At 52.0% G+C, this 19,796-nt stretch overlaps 1 protein-coding gene across 2 annotated transcripts in view; it reads right to left on the minus strand.

The window, feature by feature from the left end:
• The window catches only part of AGXT (alanine--glyoxylate and serine--pyruvate aminotransferase), a 40,166-nt gene extending 20,370 nt beyond the window's left edge, over positions 1-19,796 (minus strand). The window contains exons 1-5 of one of the 2 annotated variants that reach the window (XM_039489752.1): positions 19,372-19,796; positions 17,957-18,149; positions 16,115-16,179; positions 13,091-13,191; positions 8,427-8,497 (exon numbers count right to left, since the gene is read on the minus strand). In XM_039489752.1, coding sequence (XP_039345686.1) covers positions 8,427-8,497; positions 13,091-13,191; positions 16,115-16,179; positions 17,957-18,149; positions 19,372-19,635 — 694 coding nt within the window. In that variant the 5' untranslated portion in view covers positions 19,636-19,796. The remainder of the gene's footprint in view (positions 1-8,426; positions 8,498-13,090; positions 13,192-16,114; positions 16,180-17,956; positions 18,150-19,371) is intronic. The other variant, XM_039489751.1, reaches the window with a different exon arrangement.

The following is a 19,796-nucleotide window of genomic DNA, read 5'->3' on the forward strand; positions in this document are numbered from 1 at the left end:
TGACCCCTATCCACCCCCCCACAACCCACCCCCTCCCTGCCCCCTTACCACACTGCCTGGGGCCGGGACCGAGTCCACTCCGCCAGGACCACGACCGGTGCCACGGGGCCCAACTCCCCGAGCCCGGTGGGACCAGATCAGGCACCGCTCGGCCGGAACTGCGGGGCCCGACTCCCTGGGCCGGCACCGGGGCCGGAGCCGCTCGGCTGGAGCTGCGGGGCCCGACTCCCCGGGCTGGGCTGGGGCCGAGCCGCTTGGCCGGAGCCGCGGGGCCTGACTCTCCGGTACGGGTCGGGTTGGAGCCGCTCGGCCGGAACCGCGGGGCCCGACTCCCCGGGCCGGCACCGGGGCCGAGCGGCTCCGCTGGAGCCGTTCGGCCGGAACGGTGGGACCTGACTCCCCAGGCCGGGCCGGGGCCGGAGCCGCTTGGCCAGAACGGCGGGACCTGACTCCCCGGGCCGGGCCGGGGCCGGAGCCGCTCGGCCGGAACGGCAGGACCCAACTCCCCGGGCCGGGGCCGAGCCACTCGGCCGGAGCCGCGGGACCCGACTCTCCAGGCCGGGTCGGGCTAGAGCCGCTCGGCCAGCAGCGGGGCCCAACTCCCCGGGCTGGCACCGGGGCCAGAGCCGCTCGGGTCCTGAGCTGGGCCGTGTTGGAGCCACTCAGCCGGGACCAGACTGAGCCAGGGGTGCTTGGTCGGGACCGGGCTGGGGAGCTTGGCCGGGGCCAGGGGGAGCCGCTCAAAGTGGAGCTGGACTGGGCCACGCGCGCCATCCGCCCCGCCTGGCTTACCTGCCTGCTCCTCGTTTCAGGCTTCCCGCGAACATCTGATTCGCGGGAAGCAGGGGAGGGGGAGGAGAAGGAGGGCGGAGTGTTCAGGGGAGATGGGGAGGTGAGCTGGGGCTGCAGGCCGGGTGGACAGCTGCCTGAGCTTTGTTAAATTTAAAAACTTTTTAGAACCTGGTTGTCCTGGAACAACCAGTTCTAAAAAGGCTTCTAAATTTAACAACCGGTTCGCGCGAACCGCTGCGAACCGGCTGGAGCTCACCACTGATACTCATCAGTGAAACAATTGACAAACTCAAACTGGCTAGGCTGGAAGCAGCAGAGAAAGACAAAGAACATCAGAGACGGATAGAACTAATTAATGCAGAAATGGCCAGGGAAGAAGCTGCCCACAGGAGGGCGTTGGAGCTCCAGAGGGAGGCCCACCAGCGGATCCTGGAATTAGAAAAGGCTAAGCAGAATGTTCCTGCCAACCCTAACAACCCTTCTCCAGGCACTGTTTCCCATCCCAGGAAATTTCCCACCTACAAGGCAGGTGATGACACTGAGACCTTCTTAGAAAATTTTGAAAGGACCTGCCATGGGTACAACATCCCTACAGACCAGTACATGATAGAGCTGAGGCCACAGCTCAGTGGACCCTTAGCAGAGGTGGCGGCTGAAATGCCTAAGGACAGCATGAACAATTATAAACTGTTTCAAACAAAGGCCAGAATCAGAATGGGGCTAACACCTGAGCATGCCCATCGGCGGTTCAGAGCCCTAAGGTGGAAACCAGATGTGTCATTCCCCAGACACGCCTACTACATTAGAAAGAATTGGGATGCATGGATGTCAGGACTAACGATTCAATCTCTAGAAGACCTGGCCCACCTGATGCAAATGGAACAGTTCTTAGATGGTGTTCCGGAGGAAATAGAACGGTACATCCTAGATGGAAAGCCCAAAGATGTAACAGAGGCAGGGGAGATTGGAGGCAGATGGGTGGAAATAGCAGAAAAGAAAAAAGCTACTATCAAAGGGAGTGAATATAACAAGGGGCCAGCTGACAATAAACCCTACCCCCGGGGGCCATCCAAGACCCCAGCTACAACCCAAGGAAAGCTCCAGACTACCCATGGTCCGACCTCACCAGTCTCCAGCAACCCACCTCAGCCCAGTGACCTGTCAGCTGGGCGATGTTTTAAATGTAATGAACTGGGGCATATAAAGGCCAACTGCCCCAAGAACCCCAATCGAGTACAGTCCATTACACCACCATCATGCCAAGGATCCCCAGGCCCAGATATCTCTCAAATACCCCTGGAGCACAGGGAAACCTTGAGAGTGGGTGGGAAGAAGGTTACCACGTGGAGAGACACCGGGGCACACGTGTCAGTTATCCACCAGTCCTTAGTGGACCCAAAATTCATCAACCCAGAGGTCCAAATAACAATTTCCCCATTCATATCAAAATCTGTCACCTTGCCTACAGCTGAATTGCCTGTCCAGTACAAGGGCTGGTCAGGAAGGTGGACTTTTGCTCTCTATGACAATTATCCCATCCCCATGCTACTGGGGGACGACTTGGCCAACCATGTGAAGCTGGCCAAGAGCGGGGGAGTGGTCACCCGCAGCCAGGCCAAAGAAGCTTCCACTCCCATTCCTGTTCCTGAGCCGTCCACCAGGGCCCCGTCTGTGTTACCAGAGACTCAGACAGAGGTGGTGGAACCGGATTCCAGGCCAACAACTGAAACCGCCATAGTACATCCAGTCCCAGAACTGGAACTGAAAGAGCAACCAGCGGCAGAACCATTGCCAGCACTGACGCCAGAGCTTGCAAACCTGTCTCCAACCCCATCACCAGAGGGCACCAGCGGGCCTGAACTGGCAGAAGCAGCAGACAACCCTACCCAAGAGGCTCAACCAGAGCCTGAAATATCACCTAGTGCACCAGCGGAGAGCGGTTCACAGTCAACGGAAACAACCTCATCACCTACATCGCTTCCAGAGGGACCAAGCCCAAGTCCACAGTCTAAGGAGGAACTGGTGTCTCCAGCCTCAAGGGAACAGTTCCAGACTGAGCAGGAAGCAGATGACAGCCTTAAGAAAGCTTGGGCGGCGGCATGGAACACCCCACTGCCTCTCAGCTTTTCTAACCGATCCCGGTTTGTTGCAGAACAAGGACTTTTATACAAGGAGATTCTTTCTGGTGGACACCAGGAAGGCTGGCATCCTCAAAAACAGTTGGTAGTTCCAACTAAGTACCGGGAAAAGCTCTTAAGCTTGGCCCATGATCATCCCAGTGGCCATTCTGGGGTGAACAGAACCAAAGACAGGTTGGGGAAGTCCTTCCACTGGGAGGGGATGGGCAAGGACGTTGCCAATTATGTCCGGTCTTGTGAGGTATGCCAAAAGGTAGGAAAGCCCCAAGACCAGGTCAAGGCCCCTCTCCAGCCACTCCCCATAATTGAGGTCCCATTTCAGCGAGTAGCTGTGGATATTATGGGTCCTTTCCCAAAAAGACCTCCAGAGGAAAGCAGTACATAACGACTTTCGTGGACTTTGCTACCAGATGGCCAGAAGCAGTAGCTCTAAGCAACACCAGGGCTAAAACTGTGTGCCAGGCCTTAACTGACATTTTTGCCAGGGTAGGTTGGCCCTCTGACATCCTTACAGATTCAGGAACTAATTTCCTGTCAGGGACCATGAAAAACCTGTGGGAAGCTCATGGGGTGAATCACTTGGTTGCAACCCCTTACCACCACCAAACCAATGGCCTGGTGGAGAGGTTTAATGGAACTTTAGGGGCCATGATACGTAAATTCGTGAATGAACACTCCAGTGATTGGGATCTAGTGTTGCAGCAGTTGCTTTTTGCCTACAGGGCTGTACCACATCCCAGTTTAGGGTTCTCACCATTCGAGCTTTTGTATGGCCACGAAATTAAGGGGCCATTACAGTTGGTGAAGCAGCAATGGGAGGGGTTTACACCTTCTCCAGGAACTAACATTCTGGACTTTGTAAGCAACTTACAAAGCACCCTCCGACATTCTTTAGCCCTTGCTAAAGAAAACCTAAAGGATGCTCAAACAGAGCAAAAGGCCTGGTATGATAGACATACCAGAGAGCGTTCCTTCAAGGTAGGAGACCAGGTTATGGTCTTAAAGGCGCAACAGGCCCATAAGATGGAAGCATCATGGGAAGGGCCATTCACGGTCCAAGAGCACCTGGGAGCTGTTAACTACCTCATAGCATTTCCTAATTCCTCCTTAAAGCCTAAAGTGTACCATGTTAACTCTCTAAAGCCCTTTTATTCCAGAGACTTGCAGGTTTGTCAGTTTACAGCCCAGGGAGGAGATGATGCTGAGTGGCCTGAAGGTGTCTACTACGAAGGAAAAAGTAATGGTGGTGTGGAAGAGGTGAACCTCTCCACAACCCTGGAATGTCTACAGCGGCAACAGATCAAGGAGCTGTGCACTCGCTTCACCCCCTTGTTCTCAGCCACCCCAGGACGGACTGAACGAGCATACCACTCCATTGACACAGGTACTGCTCACCCAATTAGAACCCCACCCTACCGGATGTCTCCTCATGCCCAAGTTGCTATTGAACGGGAGATCCAAAACATGCTACAGATGGGTATAATCCGCCACTCTACCAGTGCATGGGCATCTCCAGTGGTTCTAGTTCCCAAACCAGATGGGGAAATACGCTTTTGCGTGGACTACCGTAAGCTGAATGCTGTAACTCGCCCCGACAACTACCCAATGCCACACACCGATGAGCTATTGGAGAAATTGGGACGTGCCCAGTTCATCTCTACAATAGATTTAACCAAGGGGTACTGGCAAGCACCACTAGATGAACCCGCTAAAGAAAAGTCAGCCTTCATCACCCATGCAGGGGTGTATGAATTTAATGTGCTTCCGTTCGGACTGCGAAATGCACCTGCCACTTTCCAAAGGCTGGTAGATGGTCTACTAGCAGGATTGGGAGAATATGCAGTTGCCTACCTCGATGATGTGGCCATTTTTTCTGATTCATGGCCCGAACACCTAGAACACCTGGAAACGGTCTTTGAGCACATCAGGCAGGCCGGACTCACTGCTAAGGCCAAAAAGTGTCAAATAGGCCAAAACAGAGTGACTTACCTAGGGCACCAGGTGGGTCAAGGAACCATAAACCCCCTACAGGCCAAGGTGGAGGCTATCCAAAAGTGGCCTGTCCCAAAATCTAAGAAACAGGTCCAATCCTTCTTAGGCTTGGCCAAGTATTACAGGTGAGTTGTACCACACTACAGCCAAATCGCTGCCCCACTAACTGACCTAACCAAAAAGACCCAGCCAAATGCAGTTAAGTGGACTGATGAGTGTCAGAAAGCCTTTACCCAACTTAAGGCAACGCTCATGTCTGACCCTGTGCTAAGGGCCCCGGACTTTGATAAACCCTTCCTTGTAACCACCGATGCATCTGAGCATGGTGTGGGAGCAGTTTTAATGCAGGAAGGACCAGATCAAAACTTCCATCCTGTCGTGTTTCTCAGCAAGAAACTGTCTGAGAGGGAAAGCCACTGGTCCATCAGTGAAAAAGAATGCTACGCCATTGTGTATGCCCTGGAAAAGCTACGTCCATACGTTTGGGGACGTCGGTTCCAGCTACAAACCGACCATGCTGCGCTAAAATGGCTCCATACTGCCAAGGGAAACAACAAAAAACTGCTTCGATGGAGTTTAGCTCTCCAAGATTTTGATTTTGAAATTCAACACATTTCAGAAGTTTCCAACAAAGTAGCTGATGCACTCTCTCGTGAGATTTCAGAGTAGCAGCCGTGTTAGTCTGTATCCGCAAAAAAAAACAAAAAACAAAACAGGAGTACTTGTGGCACCTTAAAGACTAACAAATTTATTTTAGCATGAGCTTTCGTGAGCTAAAGCTCACTTGCATCCGAAGAAGTGAGCTTTAGCTCACGAAAGCTCATGCTAAAATAAATTTGTTAGTCTTTAAGGTGCCACAAGTACTCCTGTTTTGTTTTTTTTTCTCTCGTGAGAGTTTCCCAGAATCAAATGGTTAAAAAGTGTTCTTGAAATGTAAAAAAATCTTGTTGTTTACATAATTAGTAGTATATGTAACAGTGCATGTGTTTTATTAATCTGTTTATTTTAAAGTTCTAGGAAGAAATCGCCGCCAATGTGGTTTCCCCCACTGTCTGCGATTTGGGGGGCGTGTCATAAACAGATAGTTAAGGGTTAAGGTCTCTTTTACCTGTAAAGGGTTAACAAGCTCAGTAACCTGACGGACACCTGACCAGAGGACCAATCAAGGGACAAGATAATTTCGAATCTCTGTGGAGGGAAGTCTTTGTTTGTGTTCTTTGTTTTGGGGGTTGTTCTCTCTTGGGATTAAGAGAGGCCAGACGTACATCCAGGCTCTCCAAGCTTCCTGAAATATTTCCTTCTTTTCAGTATAGTGAGTATTAGCAAGGTGGATTAGTTTTGTGATTAATTTCTGTATTTGCAAATGTGTGTTTGCTGGAGAAATATCTTTATTTCTGTTTGCTGTTACTTTTGATTATTCTGAGAAAGTGGGGCAGGAGGAGTTCCTCTAGGTTTATAAGCTAGACCCTGTAATATTTTTCATCCTGGTGTTACAGAGATAGTGTTACTTTCTCTCTTTATTTTAATAAAATCTTTCCTTTTAAGAACCTGATTGATTTCTTCCCTTGTTTGGAACCTCAGGGGAGGAGGAGTGGGGGGGGGAAGGTGAATCCCTCTTTGTTTTGATTCAAGGAGTTTGAATCAAGGTGATCTCTCCCGACGGCTAAGGGAGGGAGAGGTGGGGGAATGGGCTATTTCCCTTTGTGTTAAGATCCAAGGAGTTTGGATCAGTGTTCCCCGGGAAAGTTTTGGGGAAACAGGGAATGTGCTAGACACTGGAATTTCTAGCTGGTGGCAGCATTACCAGATCTAAACTAGGATTTAGGTTTAGAGGACCCCATGCAGGACCCCATCTTGTGGATGCTAAAGTTCCAAGTGGGGACTAAACCTATGACAGGAGTGATTGAAAAGACAGGGACTGTTTCATTTAGAAAAGAGACATCTGGCGGGGGGATATGATAGAGGTTTATAAAATCATAAATGATGTGGAAAATGAAAAGGGAAGTGTTATTTACCCCTTCACATGACACGGGAACCAGGGGTAATCCAATAAAATTAATAGGCAGCAGATATAAAACAAACATAAGGAAGTACTTCTTCATACAACAAAAAATCAACCTGTGGAACTCATTGCCAGGGGATGTTGTGAAGGCCAAAGTATAAGTCGATTAAAAACAGAATTAGATAAATTCATGCAGGATAGGTCGATCTATGGCTATTAGCTGAGATGGTCAGGACACAACCCTATGCTCTGGGTGTCCCTAAGCCTCTGACTGCCAGAGGCTAGGACAGGGCGACAGGGGGTAGATCACTCAATAAATTGCTCTGTTCTGTTCATTCCCTTGGAAGCACCTGGCATTGGCCACTGTCAGAAGATAGGATACTGGGCTGGACGGACCATTTTTCTGACCCAGCATGGACACTATTATGTTCTTATGAACCGGAAATGCTATTACAGCCCCACCCTCTGGAACCCAAACCGTAGGCCGGAAAGCCCTACCCTCTGGATCTCGAACCCTAAGCCGGAGAGCCCTACCCTCTGAACCAGAACCCTAGAAGGGAGAGCCTTGCACTCTGGATCCCAAACCCTAGGCCGGAGAGCCCTGCCCTCTGAAACCCTAAGCCTGGCCTGGGGAGTCGTAACATCTGAAACCCTAATGCTAGACAGGGAAGTCATACTCTCTTGAACGCTCACCCTTGCCTGTTAACATTTGTACCCTCATCCTAACCCGAGAAGCCCTACACTGGAAGCCTAACCCCTGCTCGGGGAGCCCTGTCTGTTGGAATGGCTATCCCTCCCCTGGTAGCCTTAGGCTCTACAACCCTAAGTCAAATCCAGGGTGCCCTACCCTCTGGAACCCTAACCTGAGCCTCGGGAGGCCTACCCTAGCCTGTGCAACCCAAAGTGCTAAAACACCAACCCTATCCTGCAGAGCCTTACCCTTTGAAACCCTACCCACAGCTCAAGGAGCCCCATGCTTTGTTTCCCTAAGCGTAGTTTGGAGAGTCCTCTCCACTGTAACCTTAACCCAAGCCTGGGTAACCCTACCCTTGGAAACATAGCCCTAGCTTGGGAGCCTTGTCCTCTGGAATCGTTCTTATAGCCCAGACGGTCCTACCATGTGGAACATTAATGTTACCCCGAGATGTCCTACCCTTGGACATTCAGGTTCAGCACCTGGCCATAGCACTACCTTCTGGAAGCTTAACCATAGCTGGGGGAGCATCTGCAGTGGAAGGTCTCATCACTACCCTAGACCCAGTTTCTCCCAAAAGAAATGACTCTAGAGAATATGGTTCAGGATGAACCTTCCGCTAACTTTCCCCGCCCCCACGCACCATCTGGAATGGCCCAAGAGCTCTGGCTTTTAAGGCAATCAGAGTTACCCTTTCCCCAGCCTCCCCTGTAGAGGGGAACTTTCTAGCCACACATACTTTTTTTCTTGTTTATTCTATGGGGCTGGTGAATACTCTAGTTAAGAAGATGAGTTCTTTGCTCCTTACCCTGTTGGTCCATGAGGATGGGAGCTCCACCTAATGATGCCACAGAGTCCACCAGTAGTAAGCACTTATATCTAGCAGAGGGAAAGGAAGAGCAGATATTACTTAGCAAATGTCAACCTGTTTGTGTTGGTGTCTGAAAGCTTCTCATTCATTCTGGTTCTTATCATTTCTCTCACCAAACAATATTTTTCCAGAGTCTTGGATTTCCCAGGACCCCCTGAAATGTGTTAAGCACCACTGCAACAGCTCTAGCAGGGTCACTAACTGGCCCATTGCTTTGCCCCTGGGCAGTGGTGAAAGAGAAACATGCAATTTTTCCTTACCTGGGAATGCTATTATGCCCCACTGTTCGATAAGTATTCAGCACCCCTCTGGGCAAATGATCCACAGAAGATCTACGTTTGCAACAGCTGCCTGGGAGGGCCCTGGAACCCTAACCCAAGCCCAGGTAGCCCTACCCTCTGGAACCCTAACCCTAGTGGTTTTCAACCTTCCCAGACTACTGTACCCCTTTCCGGAGTCTGATTTGTCTTGCATACCCCCAAGTTTCACCTCACTTAAAAACTACTTGCTTATAAAATCAGACATAAAAATACAAAAGTGTCACAGCACACTAGTACTGAAACATTGTTACTGCCTCATTTTATCATATAATTATCAAATACATCAATTGGAATATAAATATTATACTTACATTTCAGTGTATATGTAAGGGACTGTTAGTCCCTTACTAAAACTCAGTGAGGTTTTTGTGGTTGGCTAGCTCCCAGTACTAAATGTAAGGGGAAGGGCCAATGGGAAACCAGGACCCTGAGATTGACAGTCCCCAGGAGCAATGGGGAGAGACCCATGCTCCAGGTGAGTCTGACTGAAAAGTCAGGCAGGCCAATGAGGGAGTCAGGAGAACAGGGGAGGCTCCCATCCTCTGAGTGAGCTGGAATTGCCTGGAACAGACTGGGGCCGAGCTAAGAAGAGGGTAGGGGCCCAAGCTGAGCTGGGGAGCAGGGATGTGCCAGACAGAGAACCTGAAAATAATAGAACATTAGGGTTGGAAGAGACCTCAGGAGGTCATCTAGTCCAACCCCCTGCTCAAAGCAGGACCAACACCAACTAAATCATCCCAGCCAGGGCTTTGTCAAGACAGGCCTTAAAAACCTCTAAGGATGGAGATTCCACCACCTCCCTAGGTAACCCATTCCAGTGCTTCACCACCCTCCCAGTGAAATAGTGTTTCCATTGCTCCTTATTCTGTCATCTGCCACCATTGAGAACAGCTGAGCTCCATCCTCTTTGGAACACCCCCTTCAGGTAGTTGAAGGCTGCTATCAAATCCCCCCTCACTCTTCTCTTCTGCAGACTAAACAAGCCCAATTCCCTCAACCTCTCCTCATAAATCATGTGCCCCAGCCCCTGATCATTTTCATTGCCCTCTGCTGGACTCTCTCCAATTTGTCCACATCCCTTCTGTAGTGGGGGGACCAAAAGTGGACGCAATACTCCAGATGTGGCCTCACCAGTGCCGATTAGAGGGGAATAATCACTTCCCTCGATCTGCTGGCAATGTTCCTACTAATGCAGCCCAATATCATAGAATCATGGAATCTCAGGGTTGGAAGGGACCTCAGGAGGTCATCTAGTCCAACTCCCTGCTCAAAGCAGGATCAAACCCAACTAAATCATCCCAGCCAGGGCTTTGTCAAGCCTGACCATAATAACCTCTAAGGAAGGAGATTCCACCACCTCCCTAGGTAACCCATTCCAGTGCTTCACCACCCTACTAGTGAAAAAGGTTTTCCTAATGTCCAACCTAAACCTCCCCCTCTGCAACTTGAGACCATTACTCCTTGTTCTGTCATCTTCTACCACTGAGAACAGTCTAGATCCATCCTCTTTGGAACCCCCTTTCAGGTAGTTGAAAGCAGCTATCATATCCCCCCTCATTCTTCTCTTCTGCAGACTAAACAATCCCAGTTCCCTCAGCCTCTCCTCATAAGTCATGTGCTCCAGCCCCCTAATCATTTTTGTTGCCCTCCGCTGGACTCTCTCCAATTTATCCACATCCTTCGTGTAGTGTGGGGCCCAAAACTGGACACAGTACGCCAAATGAGGCCTCACCAGTGCTGAATAGAGGGGAATGATCACATCCCTCGATCTGCTGGAAATGCCCCTACTTATACAACCCAAAATGCCATTAGCCTTCTTGGCAACAAGGGCACACTGTTGACTCATTCAGCTTTTCATCCACTGTAACCCCTAGGTCCCTTTCTGCAGAACTGCTGCCCAGCCATTCGGTCCCTAGTCTGTAGCAGTGCATGGGATTCTTCCGTCCTAAATGCAGGACTCTGCACTTGTCCTTGTTGAACCTCATTATATTTCTTTTGGCCCAATCCTCTAATTTGTCTAGGTCCCTCTGTATCCTATCCCTACCCTCCAGCGTATCAACCACTCCTCCCAGTTTAGTGTCATCTGCAAACTTGCTAAGGGTGCAGTCCACACCATCCTCCAGATCGTTAATGAAGATATTGAACAAAACCGGCCCCAGCACCGACCCTTGGTGCACTCCACTTGATACCGGCTGCCAACTAGACATGGAACCATTGATCACTACCCGTTGAGCCCGACCATCTAGCCAGTTTTCTATCCGCCTTACCGTCCATTCATCCAGCCCAGACTTCTTTAACTTGCTGGCAAGAATACTGTGGGAGACTGTATCAAAAGCTTTGCTAAAGTCCAGAAATAGCACATCCACTGCTTTCCCCTCATCCACAGAGCCGGTTATCTCATCATAGAAGGCAATATGCCGTTAGCCTTCCTGGCAACAAGGGCACACTGCTGACTCATATCCAGCTTCTCATCCACTGTAATCTCCAGGTCCTTTTTCTGCAGAACTGCTGCTTAGCCAGTCGGTCCCCAGCCTGTAGCAGTACATGGGATTCTTCCTTCCTAAGTGTAGGACTCTGCACTTTTCCTTGTTGAACCTCATCAGAATTATTTTGTCCCAATCCTCCAATTTGTCTAGATCACTCTGTATCCTATCCCTACTCTCCAGTGTATCTACCTCTTCCCTCAACTTAGTGTCATCCGCAAACTTGCTGAGGGTGCAATCTATCCCATCATCCAGATTATTAATAAAGATGTTGAACAAAACCGGCCCCAGGACTGACCCCTGGGGCACTCTGCTTTATATCGGCTGCCAACTAGACATTGAGCTGTTGATCACTACCTGTTGAGCCCGACAATCTTGCCAGCTTTCTATCCACCATATAGTCAATTCATCCAATCCATACTTTTTTAACTTGCTGGCAAGAGTACTGTGGGAGACCATATCAAAAGTTTTGCTAAAGTCAAGATATATCACATCCACCGCTTTCCCCATACCCACAGAGCCAGTTATCTCATCATAGCAGGCAACCAGGTTGGTCAGGTATGACTTGCCCTTGGTGAATCCATGTTCATAGGCGCTGGGGGTGGAGCACCCACAGGGAAAAATTAGTGGGTGCTCTGTACCCACTGGCAGCTAAGCTCCCCTCCCCTCGCCCCACCTCCTCCTCCACCTCCCCCCCGAGCATGTTGCGTCCCTGCTCCTCTGCCTACCTCCCAGTGCTTCCACTCAGCCACCACCAAACAGCTGTTTGGAGCGTAGCAAGCTCCAGGAGGGAGTGGGAGGAGTGGGAACGTGGGGCGCTCAGGGGAGGAGGCAGGGAAGAGGCAGGGCTGGGGTGGGGATTTGGGGAAGGAGTCGGAATAGGAGCAGGGAATGGGCAGAGTTGAGGCGGGGACTTTGGGGAAGAGGTTGGAATGGGGGTGGGGCAGGGGTGGGAAGAGGCAGGGCAGGGCAGAGTCACATGGAAGGGGTGGAGTGGGGGCAGGGCCAGGGGCACATGGGTCGAGCACCCAGGGGAAAGCGGGGAAGTCGGCGCCTATATGCCTGGCAATGACCTGGCTGATGGTTGTTGTGCTGTGCCTGACTGCAGAACCATCTCCTGACCAATGCGCTGTTTGACACTTTGCCCCCCCCGCCATTCAGTCCCCCTGAGTAGAGGCTGTTGATAGACGTTTGCTCCCCTTGCTGCTGCTTTGTCACCCATCTCTTCTCTGCGGCACTTAGCAAACAATAATGTGTGTTCCCTGGGCTCTCACAGGGCCACTTGCTGCTCTCCCATGACTTAGAACAAGAATAAAATGCAGGTGTGGTAACCTGGTGGTGTTTGAGCTTTGTGGTTTCTACAGAGCATGATGCTCATTGGATGTTGTTAGTAAGGGTACGTCTATACTTACCTGCCGGGTCGACGCGTAGCGTTCGAATTCTCGGAGTTCGAACTATCGCGTCTAATCTAGACGCGATAGTTCGAACTCCGAACGCGCTCCCGTCGACTCCGGAACTCCACCACCGTGAACGGCGGTGGTGGAGTCGATGGGGGAGCCGCGGACTTCGATCCTGCGGTGTCTGGATAGGTGAGTACTTCGAACTAAGGTAGTTTGAGTTCAGCTACGCTATTCGCGTAGCTGAACTTGCGTACCTTAGTTCGACCCTCCCCCTTAGTGTAGACCAGGCCTAAGTGTAGTGATTGTTTTCAGTTTCCCAACACACCCTGATATCCCTGCCTTCCATGGCCCAGACAGTCTGTCCAGCCACAGGGCACCATGTGGGGGATCCCACTGACCTGTGGCAGAGCTCTCCAAAGCCATCCAGGGGCTGAAGCACCCCGCTGGATGATTCTCCATGTGTGATGAAGAACAGTGAGGGCTTGTGCTGCGCCAGAGCCTACAGGGGCAAGAGACAGAGAGAGAGAATTAAATACACCATCCAAGCTGAGGAGGCTCTGGCACAAGGGTGGGCAAACTTTTTGGCACGAGGGCCACATCTGGGTGGGGAAATTGTATGCAGGGCCATGAATGTAGGGCTGGGGCAGGGAGTTGGGGTGCGGGAGGGAGTGCGGAGTGTGGGAGGGGGCTCCAGGCAGGGGGCTGCGGTGCAGGAGGGGTGCAGCAAGGGGCTCAAGGCACGGAGTTAGGGGGGCTCAGGGCAGGGAATTGGGGTGCAGGAGGGGTGTGGCAGGGGCTCCAGGCAGGAGGTTAGGGGGCTCAGGACAGGAGGTTGGAGAGTGGCAGGGGGCTCAGGGCAGGGGTTGGGGTATGGGGTGCAGGAGAGGTTCGGGGTGTGGGCTCTGGCCCGGTGCCGCTTACCTCGTGCATCCCCGCAGTGGCTCCTGGGGGTGGGGTGGGGCAGGCGGCTTTGCAGCATGCTGCCTTGGCCTGTGGGTACCACCCCTGAAGCTCCCATTGGCCGTGGTTCTCTGTTCCCGGCCAATGGGAGCTGCGGGGGGAGGAGGGGCAGTGCCTGCGGGCAAGGGCAGCCCCCTTAGTCCTCACACCAAGAGAGTAACCTGCTGTCATGGGGTGTAGAGATCCCATTCTACCACTGTCACTATGGGGTTAACGGGTAGGCTAGCCATCTTCTCAGCTGCGGCAACAGCTGGGGGATAAGAAGGCAAGCAGGGCCAAGGAGAGGGGGGCTGCAGAGGGACTACAGAGAAGGAGTTGCCTTCAGCTGCAGACTGGCAGGAAACTGGACTTCTAGAGAGGCAGAAGCAGAGTGTGAGTCTGGCAAAGGCTTCCAGGAGAGCTGAGGTAGGTAGCAGCCCAGGGAAGCAGTGAGGGTTTGTGAGGAGACAGTCCCCACTGTTTAATGTATGGTCACTTGGACTGAACCCTGGAGGAGTGGGTGGGCAGGCTGGGGTTCCAGCAACTTCTTGGAGCAAAGGGGTCAGAGTGCTCCCCCAGGGGCCTGGAATTACTGACCCTTCATTGGACTCCTGGTCAGTCAGACTCTTTATTGCCCCAGCAGGGGAGAGACTATAAATAACTAGGCTGGAGTCATAGGAGCAGCCACCCAGCACAAGGCCAATGACTGTTGCGGGAAAGTGAGGCAGAATTTCTGCAACACCACACTGAGATGGCACTGGCTGGCAAAGACACTGTCAGATGCCTGCATGGGCAGTGGTGCACTGGGAGCTCTCCTGTGGCTGCTGTCAGGTGTAGGTACTGGTGGGCTGCAGAGGTGGCACACCTGCTGGAAGACAGGTGTGTCTGTGCAATGAGAGCAGTGCCACAAGGTGCTCCTATTTATTGTAGGCATGTGCCATCATCATCTCCCACTTGTTACCTCAAACTAGCGCCTTCATGCTTCTTCCAACCTACCTCTGACTCTTGGGGCTGCTCCCTATAAACCCCTACAAAGACACCTCATAATCCACCTTATAACTCTCCTTTGCTGTGGGGCCTGCCAAAACTCTGGGGATGGCTGGTGAGCCGAGACCCTGCCTGTTGTTTCATTGTTTCCTTGTGCTCCCCTGTCCTTCTGTAGCCATCTGTTGTCTCCTATCTTACACTTGGACTGTCAGCTCTTTGGGGAAGGCTCTCTTTGTGCTGTGTTTGTACCTCTCCTAGCACAGTGGGATCTTGGTCCATGGCAGCTCCAAGGTGCTAACACAGGGATCGGCAACCTTTGGCACCCTTTGGCTGGGCTGGTTTGTTTACCTGCTGCATCTGCAGGTTTGGCCGATCGCAGCTTCCTCTGGCTGTGGTTCGCCGTCCCAGGCCAATGGGGGCTGTGGGAAGCAGCACAGGCTGAGGGATGTGCTGGCTGCCACTTCCCGCAGCCCCCATTGCCCCGGAGCAGCGAACTGCGGCCAGTGGGAGCCACGATTGGCCGAACCTGTGGACGCGGCTGGTAAACAAACCGGCCCGGCCCAGCCTGCCAGGGTGCTTATCCTGTTGGGCCGCGTGCCAAAGGCTGCCGATCCCTGTGCTAACACAACACAAATGAATAATGCTGTTACAAAACCAGGTGGGCTTGTTAGTGATGAACGCTCTCCCTCTTCTGGACACTGTAGGTGTACCAGGCATTCAGGTCTGCTAGGAAGCTACACAGCAATCTCAGGGTGAAGGAGTCCTGCCTGAAAATGCTCACTGTATACGCTTGCAGTTAAATACGTGCGCGTCTAGTGGAAACAGTGCATGGTTCTCTCTCTTACTTCTCCATGCTTTCCTCCTGTACTCCCTCATGTCTTTCCTCTGAAGAGCCAAGGAGACAACCCTCAGCCCCGAACACTTATACAACAAAGCAAAGGGTGTGTGGGTGGCAGCATAACAGATTTAGGGCCAGGTCATCAGGTGGTGTAAACCAGCATTGCTTCCATTGCACCAAGCTGGGGCTCAGCCCTTTGCTTTCCCTCTAGCAGTGCAGGACGAGTTCCCACATGAGGGCTGCGTTTGGCAGGAGCCAGCGGAGACGCACAGTGCCCCTGACTGTCTGCTAGGATGGGGAATGCTCCTTTTCCCAACATTTCTCAGGGCTGTAGGCAGAGATGGGCAGGGAGCTGAGGCTCTGCAGACACGCTCTGATAGTATGAGTAGCTGCCCGCCCTCCACTTGGTGAGCTGCAGGGTTCTCCTGGGCAGGGCAGCTACTCGTAAGCCCAGAGGATGCAATCAGGGGACTATTGAGAATGGTTTCTCCTCTTCGCATAGCCCATTCTTGCTTTCTCTGCCTGCCATTGCAGCAACATAAGGATTCCTGCCTCTCCTTATGTCCCAGGAGGCCACAGTCACCCAGGCTGTTCTAGCCAGCGCCTGTACACTGCAGTCTAGTCCCACCGTCCTTGCTCTGATACATGCAGCACTCACCTCCTCGATCTCCTGTAGTGCAAAGTATTCTCCAGGGGGCTTCACCAGTTGGTGGACATCAGCTCCTGAAAGGGGTGGGACAGAGTCAGTGACCTAACAGAAATGCCCTAGCAGACCCTGCTGTGCAGTCCCATCTCTAACAACAGCCCTGAATAGCACCAGTAGCCTTGAACCCCCAACATTAAACAATGAGGGACAGATTGTGCTGGCTGTGCTGCGGTATTCAAGTGTGGGAGAGGCTGCACAGAGCCCTTCCCCATGGGCACCTTGGCACAGTGCAGCCAGCATCCTAGGGTTGGTGCAATGACCTGGGGAGAATTAGCATGTCTGATTGCACAAAGCTCCCCAAAGGGGGTGGGTGGGGAGGTGGGGTCACCATGGTGCCAAGCCTCCACTCATCAGCGGATGGACCATGACCAACTTCGAGCTGTTGTTCTGGGTATGTAATAAGTCATGTATTAACTGGAAAGTGGAGATGCCTGTCAAAGTCCAGCCTGGCCTCATGGGAATTTGTCCAGTTGAAAACTGGGAAAATGCTGAAAGCCCTCCCAATATCACTGATTAAACTTGGACTTGCTGTGCTCCTGGGTAGCAGCCTCCCTATCCCCCGTCCCAACCACTGGCTCACTAGAAATAGGGGAAATAGAAGCTTCTCTGTGTGGGTCAGAGACCTAAAGGCCAGAAGACGCCATCAGGATCATCTTGTCTGGTCTCCTGTATCATGCAGGCCAGAGAGTTTGGCCCAGGAATCCCTGCATGGAGCCCAAAGACTGTGTCAGTGTTACACAGCGCAGTCAGATTCTCACTGAGAGACCGAGAACTGCAGCTGTCATGGCTCCCACTGGGATATCACATACAGGGACTCCATGCATTTCTGAGGAAGGCAAGGGTGACGGTTCCGTGAGATGTCTGTTCTTTTTAAGGCTTCCTGGGTGGATTCAGTTCCCCTTCACTACCCCCAAAGGCCTGTATTGATGGCAGGGCCCCTGGACCTACTTCTACTCAGTGAGGCTGCTCTGCACTGGGGTTTTTGCAGCAGGGTAGCTACAGTGATGGATGTGCCCAAAGCAAACCCTTAGTGATGCTTGTATTAGTGTAATACATCACTTGCACTGGTTTAATTTACCCAGGCTTGCAACTGGGATTAGCTCCACTGATAAAATTCATGGCTTACCCTAGTGTAGTGTGTCTATACCAGGCATTTGCACTAGGGGCTTACAATGGTCCAGCTACCCCAGTGTAATTACACCAATGCATAGAACCCCAGTGTAGACAAGGCCTTATGACAGATCCTCAAAGGCACCTAACTCCCATTGAAATCAGGTGGGAAATATATGTCTTCGTGGATCTTACATACTATCAGTCCTGCCCAACTTCTTCTCTCCTTCAGTGCCTGAAAGCTTTCTCTCTATTCTGCAGCAAGCCCCTTGTTAACCAAATCTGCATTTGCCAAAGCTTCCCTGATTTCTATGAGTTCCCAGAAGACAGTCAGTGGGAAAGGGAGAGAGGGCTATTTCGTCCAAATTCTCTCAGGCCTGCCAAGTGCCCATCTGGGACAGAGTGAGCAGGACCATGCTGTATCTGAGCAGTGAGAGTCCAGGTGAGCTATCAGTTACACTAGGTCAGTGTAATCACTCCAGAGTTGGACAGAGCGATTTGGCCCTGTGTGTCAAGATGCAGCATGTCTCTGTATAATGGTTCTGACCTAGCCATGGCGCACATTTTACTGAGAGCCACTCGGGGTGACCAAGAGTCTAGCTTAGTCCCTGGTCTGAGCCATCCTGGAGCTGTTTGTAGCTGGGGGCCTCACACAGCAAACGGGAAGGGGGCCAAGTCCCATACCCAGTCTCTTGGAGATGTCTGTTGCGCGCTCGCCCCAGATTCCATTCACTGCCATCAACACCACCTCTCCAGCCTCCACTGTGTTCAGAAGCGCAGCCTCCATGGCACAGTGGCCCGGGCCACTGATGGCCAGAGTCAGTGGGTTCTGTGTCTGGAAGGCATACTGGATTCCCAGCTTGATTTCATCCATGATCTGAGGAGAATGGACAAGATCAGAGTTAAAGCAGTCACCTGCAGTTTGGCAGTGTAACTGCATTGAAATCGGCACCCACTAACAGTGACACTTTGTGTGCTAGGAGGAAAACAACTAGGATGTGGCAGCTGGTAGTGGGCCAAAGTTTACATCTACACCCTTCCAGTGACTCTTATACAGAGGAAATAATCAGCCATCAAAGGGGGAGCTAGAATGTGCAGAGCTCCAGCCCTCGTCTGCCTGCTGTTGTTTCTGCTCTGTGCTAGGCGATATACATGCAGTACTTCTAATGAAACAGGGATAGGCAGAAATCACGGAGTTCATGATGTGATCCAGCAGAGCTGTCACTTACTGCAGAGTATTTGACTGTGAGACACAAACACACTATATTTACAGCTTTTAGCTATTTCTTACAGAAATTGGTTTTACCAAAAATAAAACTGATCCCTAGCCCTCCCTTTGTGGAAGGCCTCTCTTGTGGTGCCCACGGGGCACTACTGAACTAGACAGATACTCTACTCAGTTCTGAAAGCAATTTAAAGAGCTAGAGACCCACACCAAACAGCTAGACGCAACCAATGCCAGACCCTGCTGGCACCGCTCATGGAGAGCTTTGCCATGGAAGCACTGAAGGAGGTTAGGGAAAGGATTTTGTTTTTACCCCTGAGTTCTCCAAATGCTGGGAGAACTGGGAATCTGACAGGCAGTGGACGGTGGTCCTCTAGGCAGTTCTCCAAACTGCTTGTCAGCTTGATCCAAAGCCCATTCAAATCAGTGGGAATCTTTCCACTGACTGAAAGGGTCACGGGCTTTGGAGTAGCCCCAGAGTGGTGAACGGGGAGGAATCAGAGCTGTGGCTCTGAGTCTGCAAGAGCCTGAAGCATATGAGTCATCCCAGTGGCCCTGGGGGCAGAGGCACACGCACAGAGGAAAGATATCAAGAAACACACTGACACCAAAAGCTGAAAGAGGCCAGGAGAAATGACAGCCCAACAGTGATTTACAATTAGTACCTGGGCCCTAGGAGACTCAGAAAGTGACCTCATGTGGGAATGGAACCCAGAAGAGGGGAAAAGAAGATCGGGAGCAAGGGAAAGTGGGTTTCATTTGCTATCTAAAACATTGCACTGGTGCTTGAGGAGAGGGGGAGGCTGCAGATTGCAGGAAACACTTGGAATGAGTCAGTGACCATGTTCTGGAAAAGTTGAGTTGTAGCCCTCACCTGGAACATTTCCTTGTGGAGGTGTCCAATTAGCTGCCGACCTCCTGCACTCAAGATCCGAGGAGGGACGTTTGAGGGCCCAGGCCCCAGGAGCAGCCTGTCTGGAACGGCCAGGGGCTGCTGCAGCACTGCAGGGGGTGGCACCAGCAGCTGTTGCGAAGACATTGCGCGATAACGTGGAGCTGGGAGCACAGGCAGACAGAGAGAAGCCCGAGCCGTAGCTTGGAGCACTCGGGAGGCACTGCCCATCACTGCTCGGTGCATCTTTTGGGCCAGAAATAACAAAATGAACCTTCGCCCTGACAGCAACCAGCCCCTGGGCCTGCTGCCACTAGCCTTCAAGCTCCTGTTCCTCTCTGACAGAGCCTCTGCCGGCAGTGGTGACTCAAAGCCTGTCAAACCCCACTTCCTGTCACACTGACCTT

The sequence above is a fragment of the Mauremys reevesii genome, linkage group 9 (genome assembly GCF_016161935.1).
Source record: "Mauremys reevesii isolate NIE-2019 linkage group 9, ASM1616193v1, whole genome shotgun sequence".
Classification (NCBI taxonomy): Eukaryota; Metazoa; Chordata; order Testudines; family Geoemydidae; genus Mauremys; species Mauremys reevesii.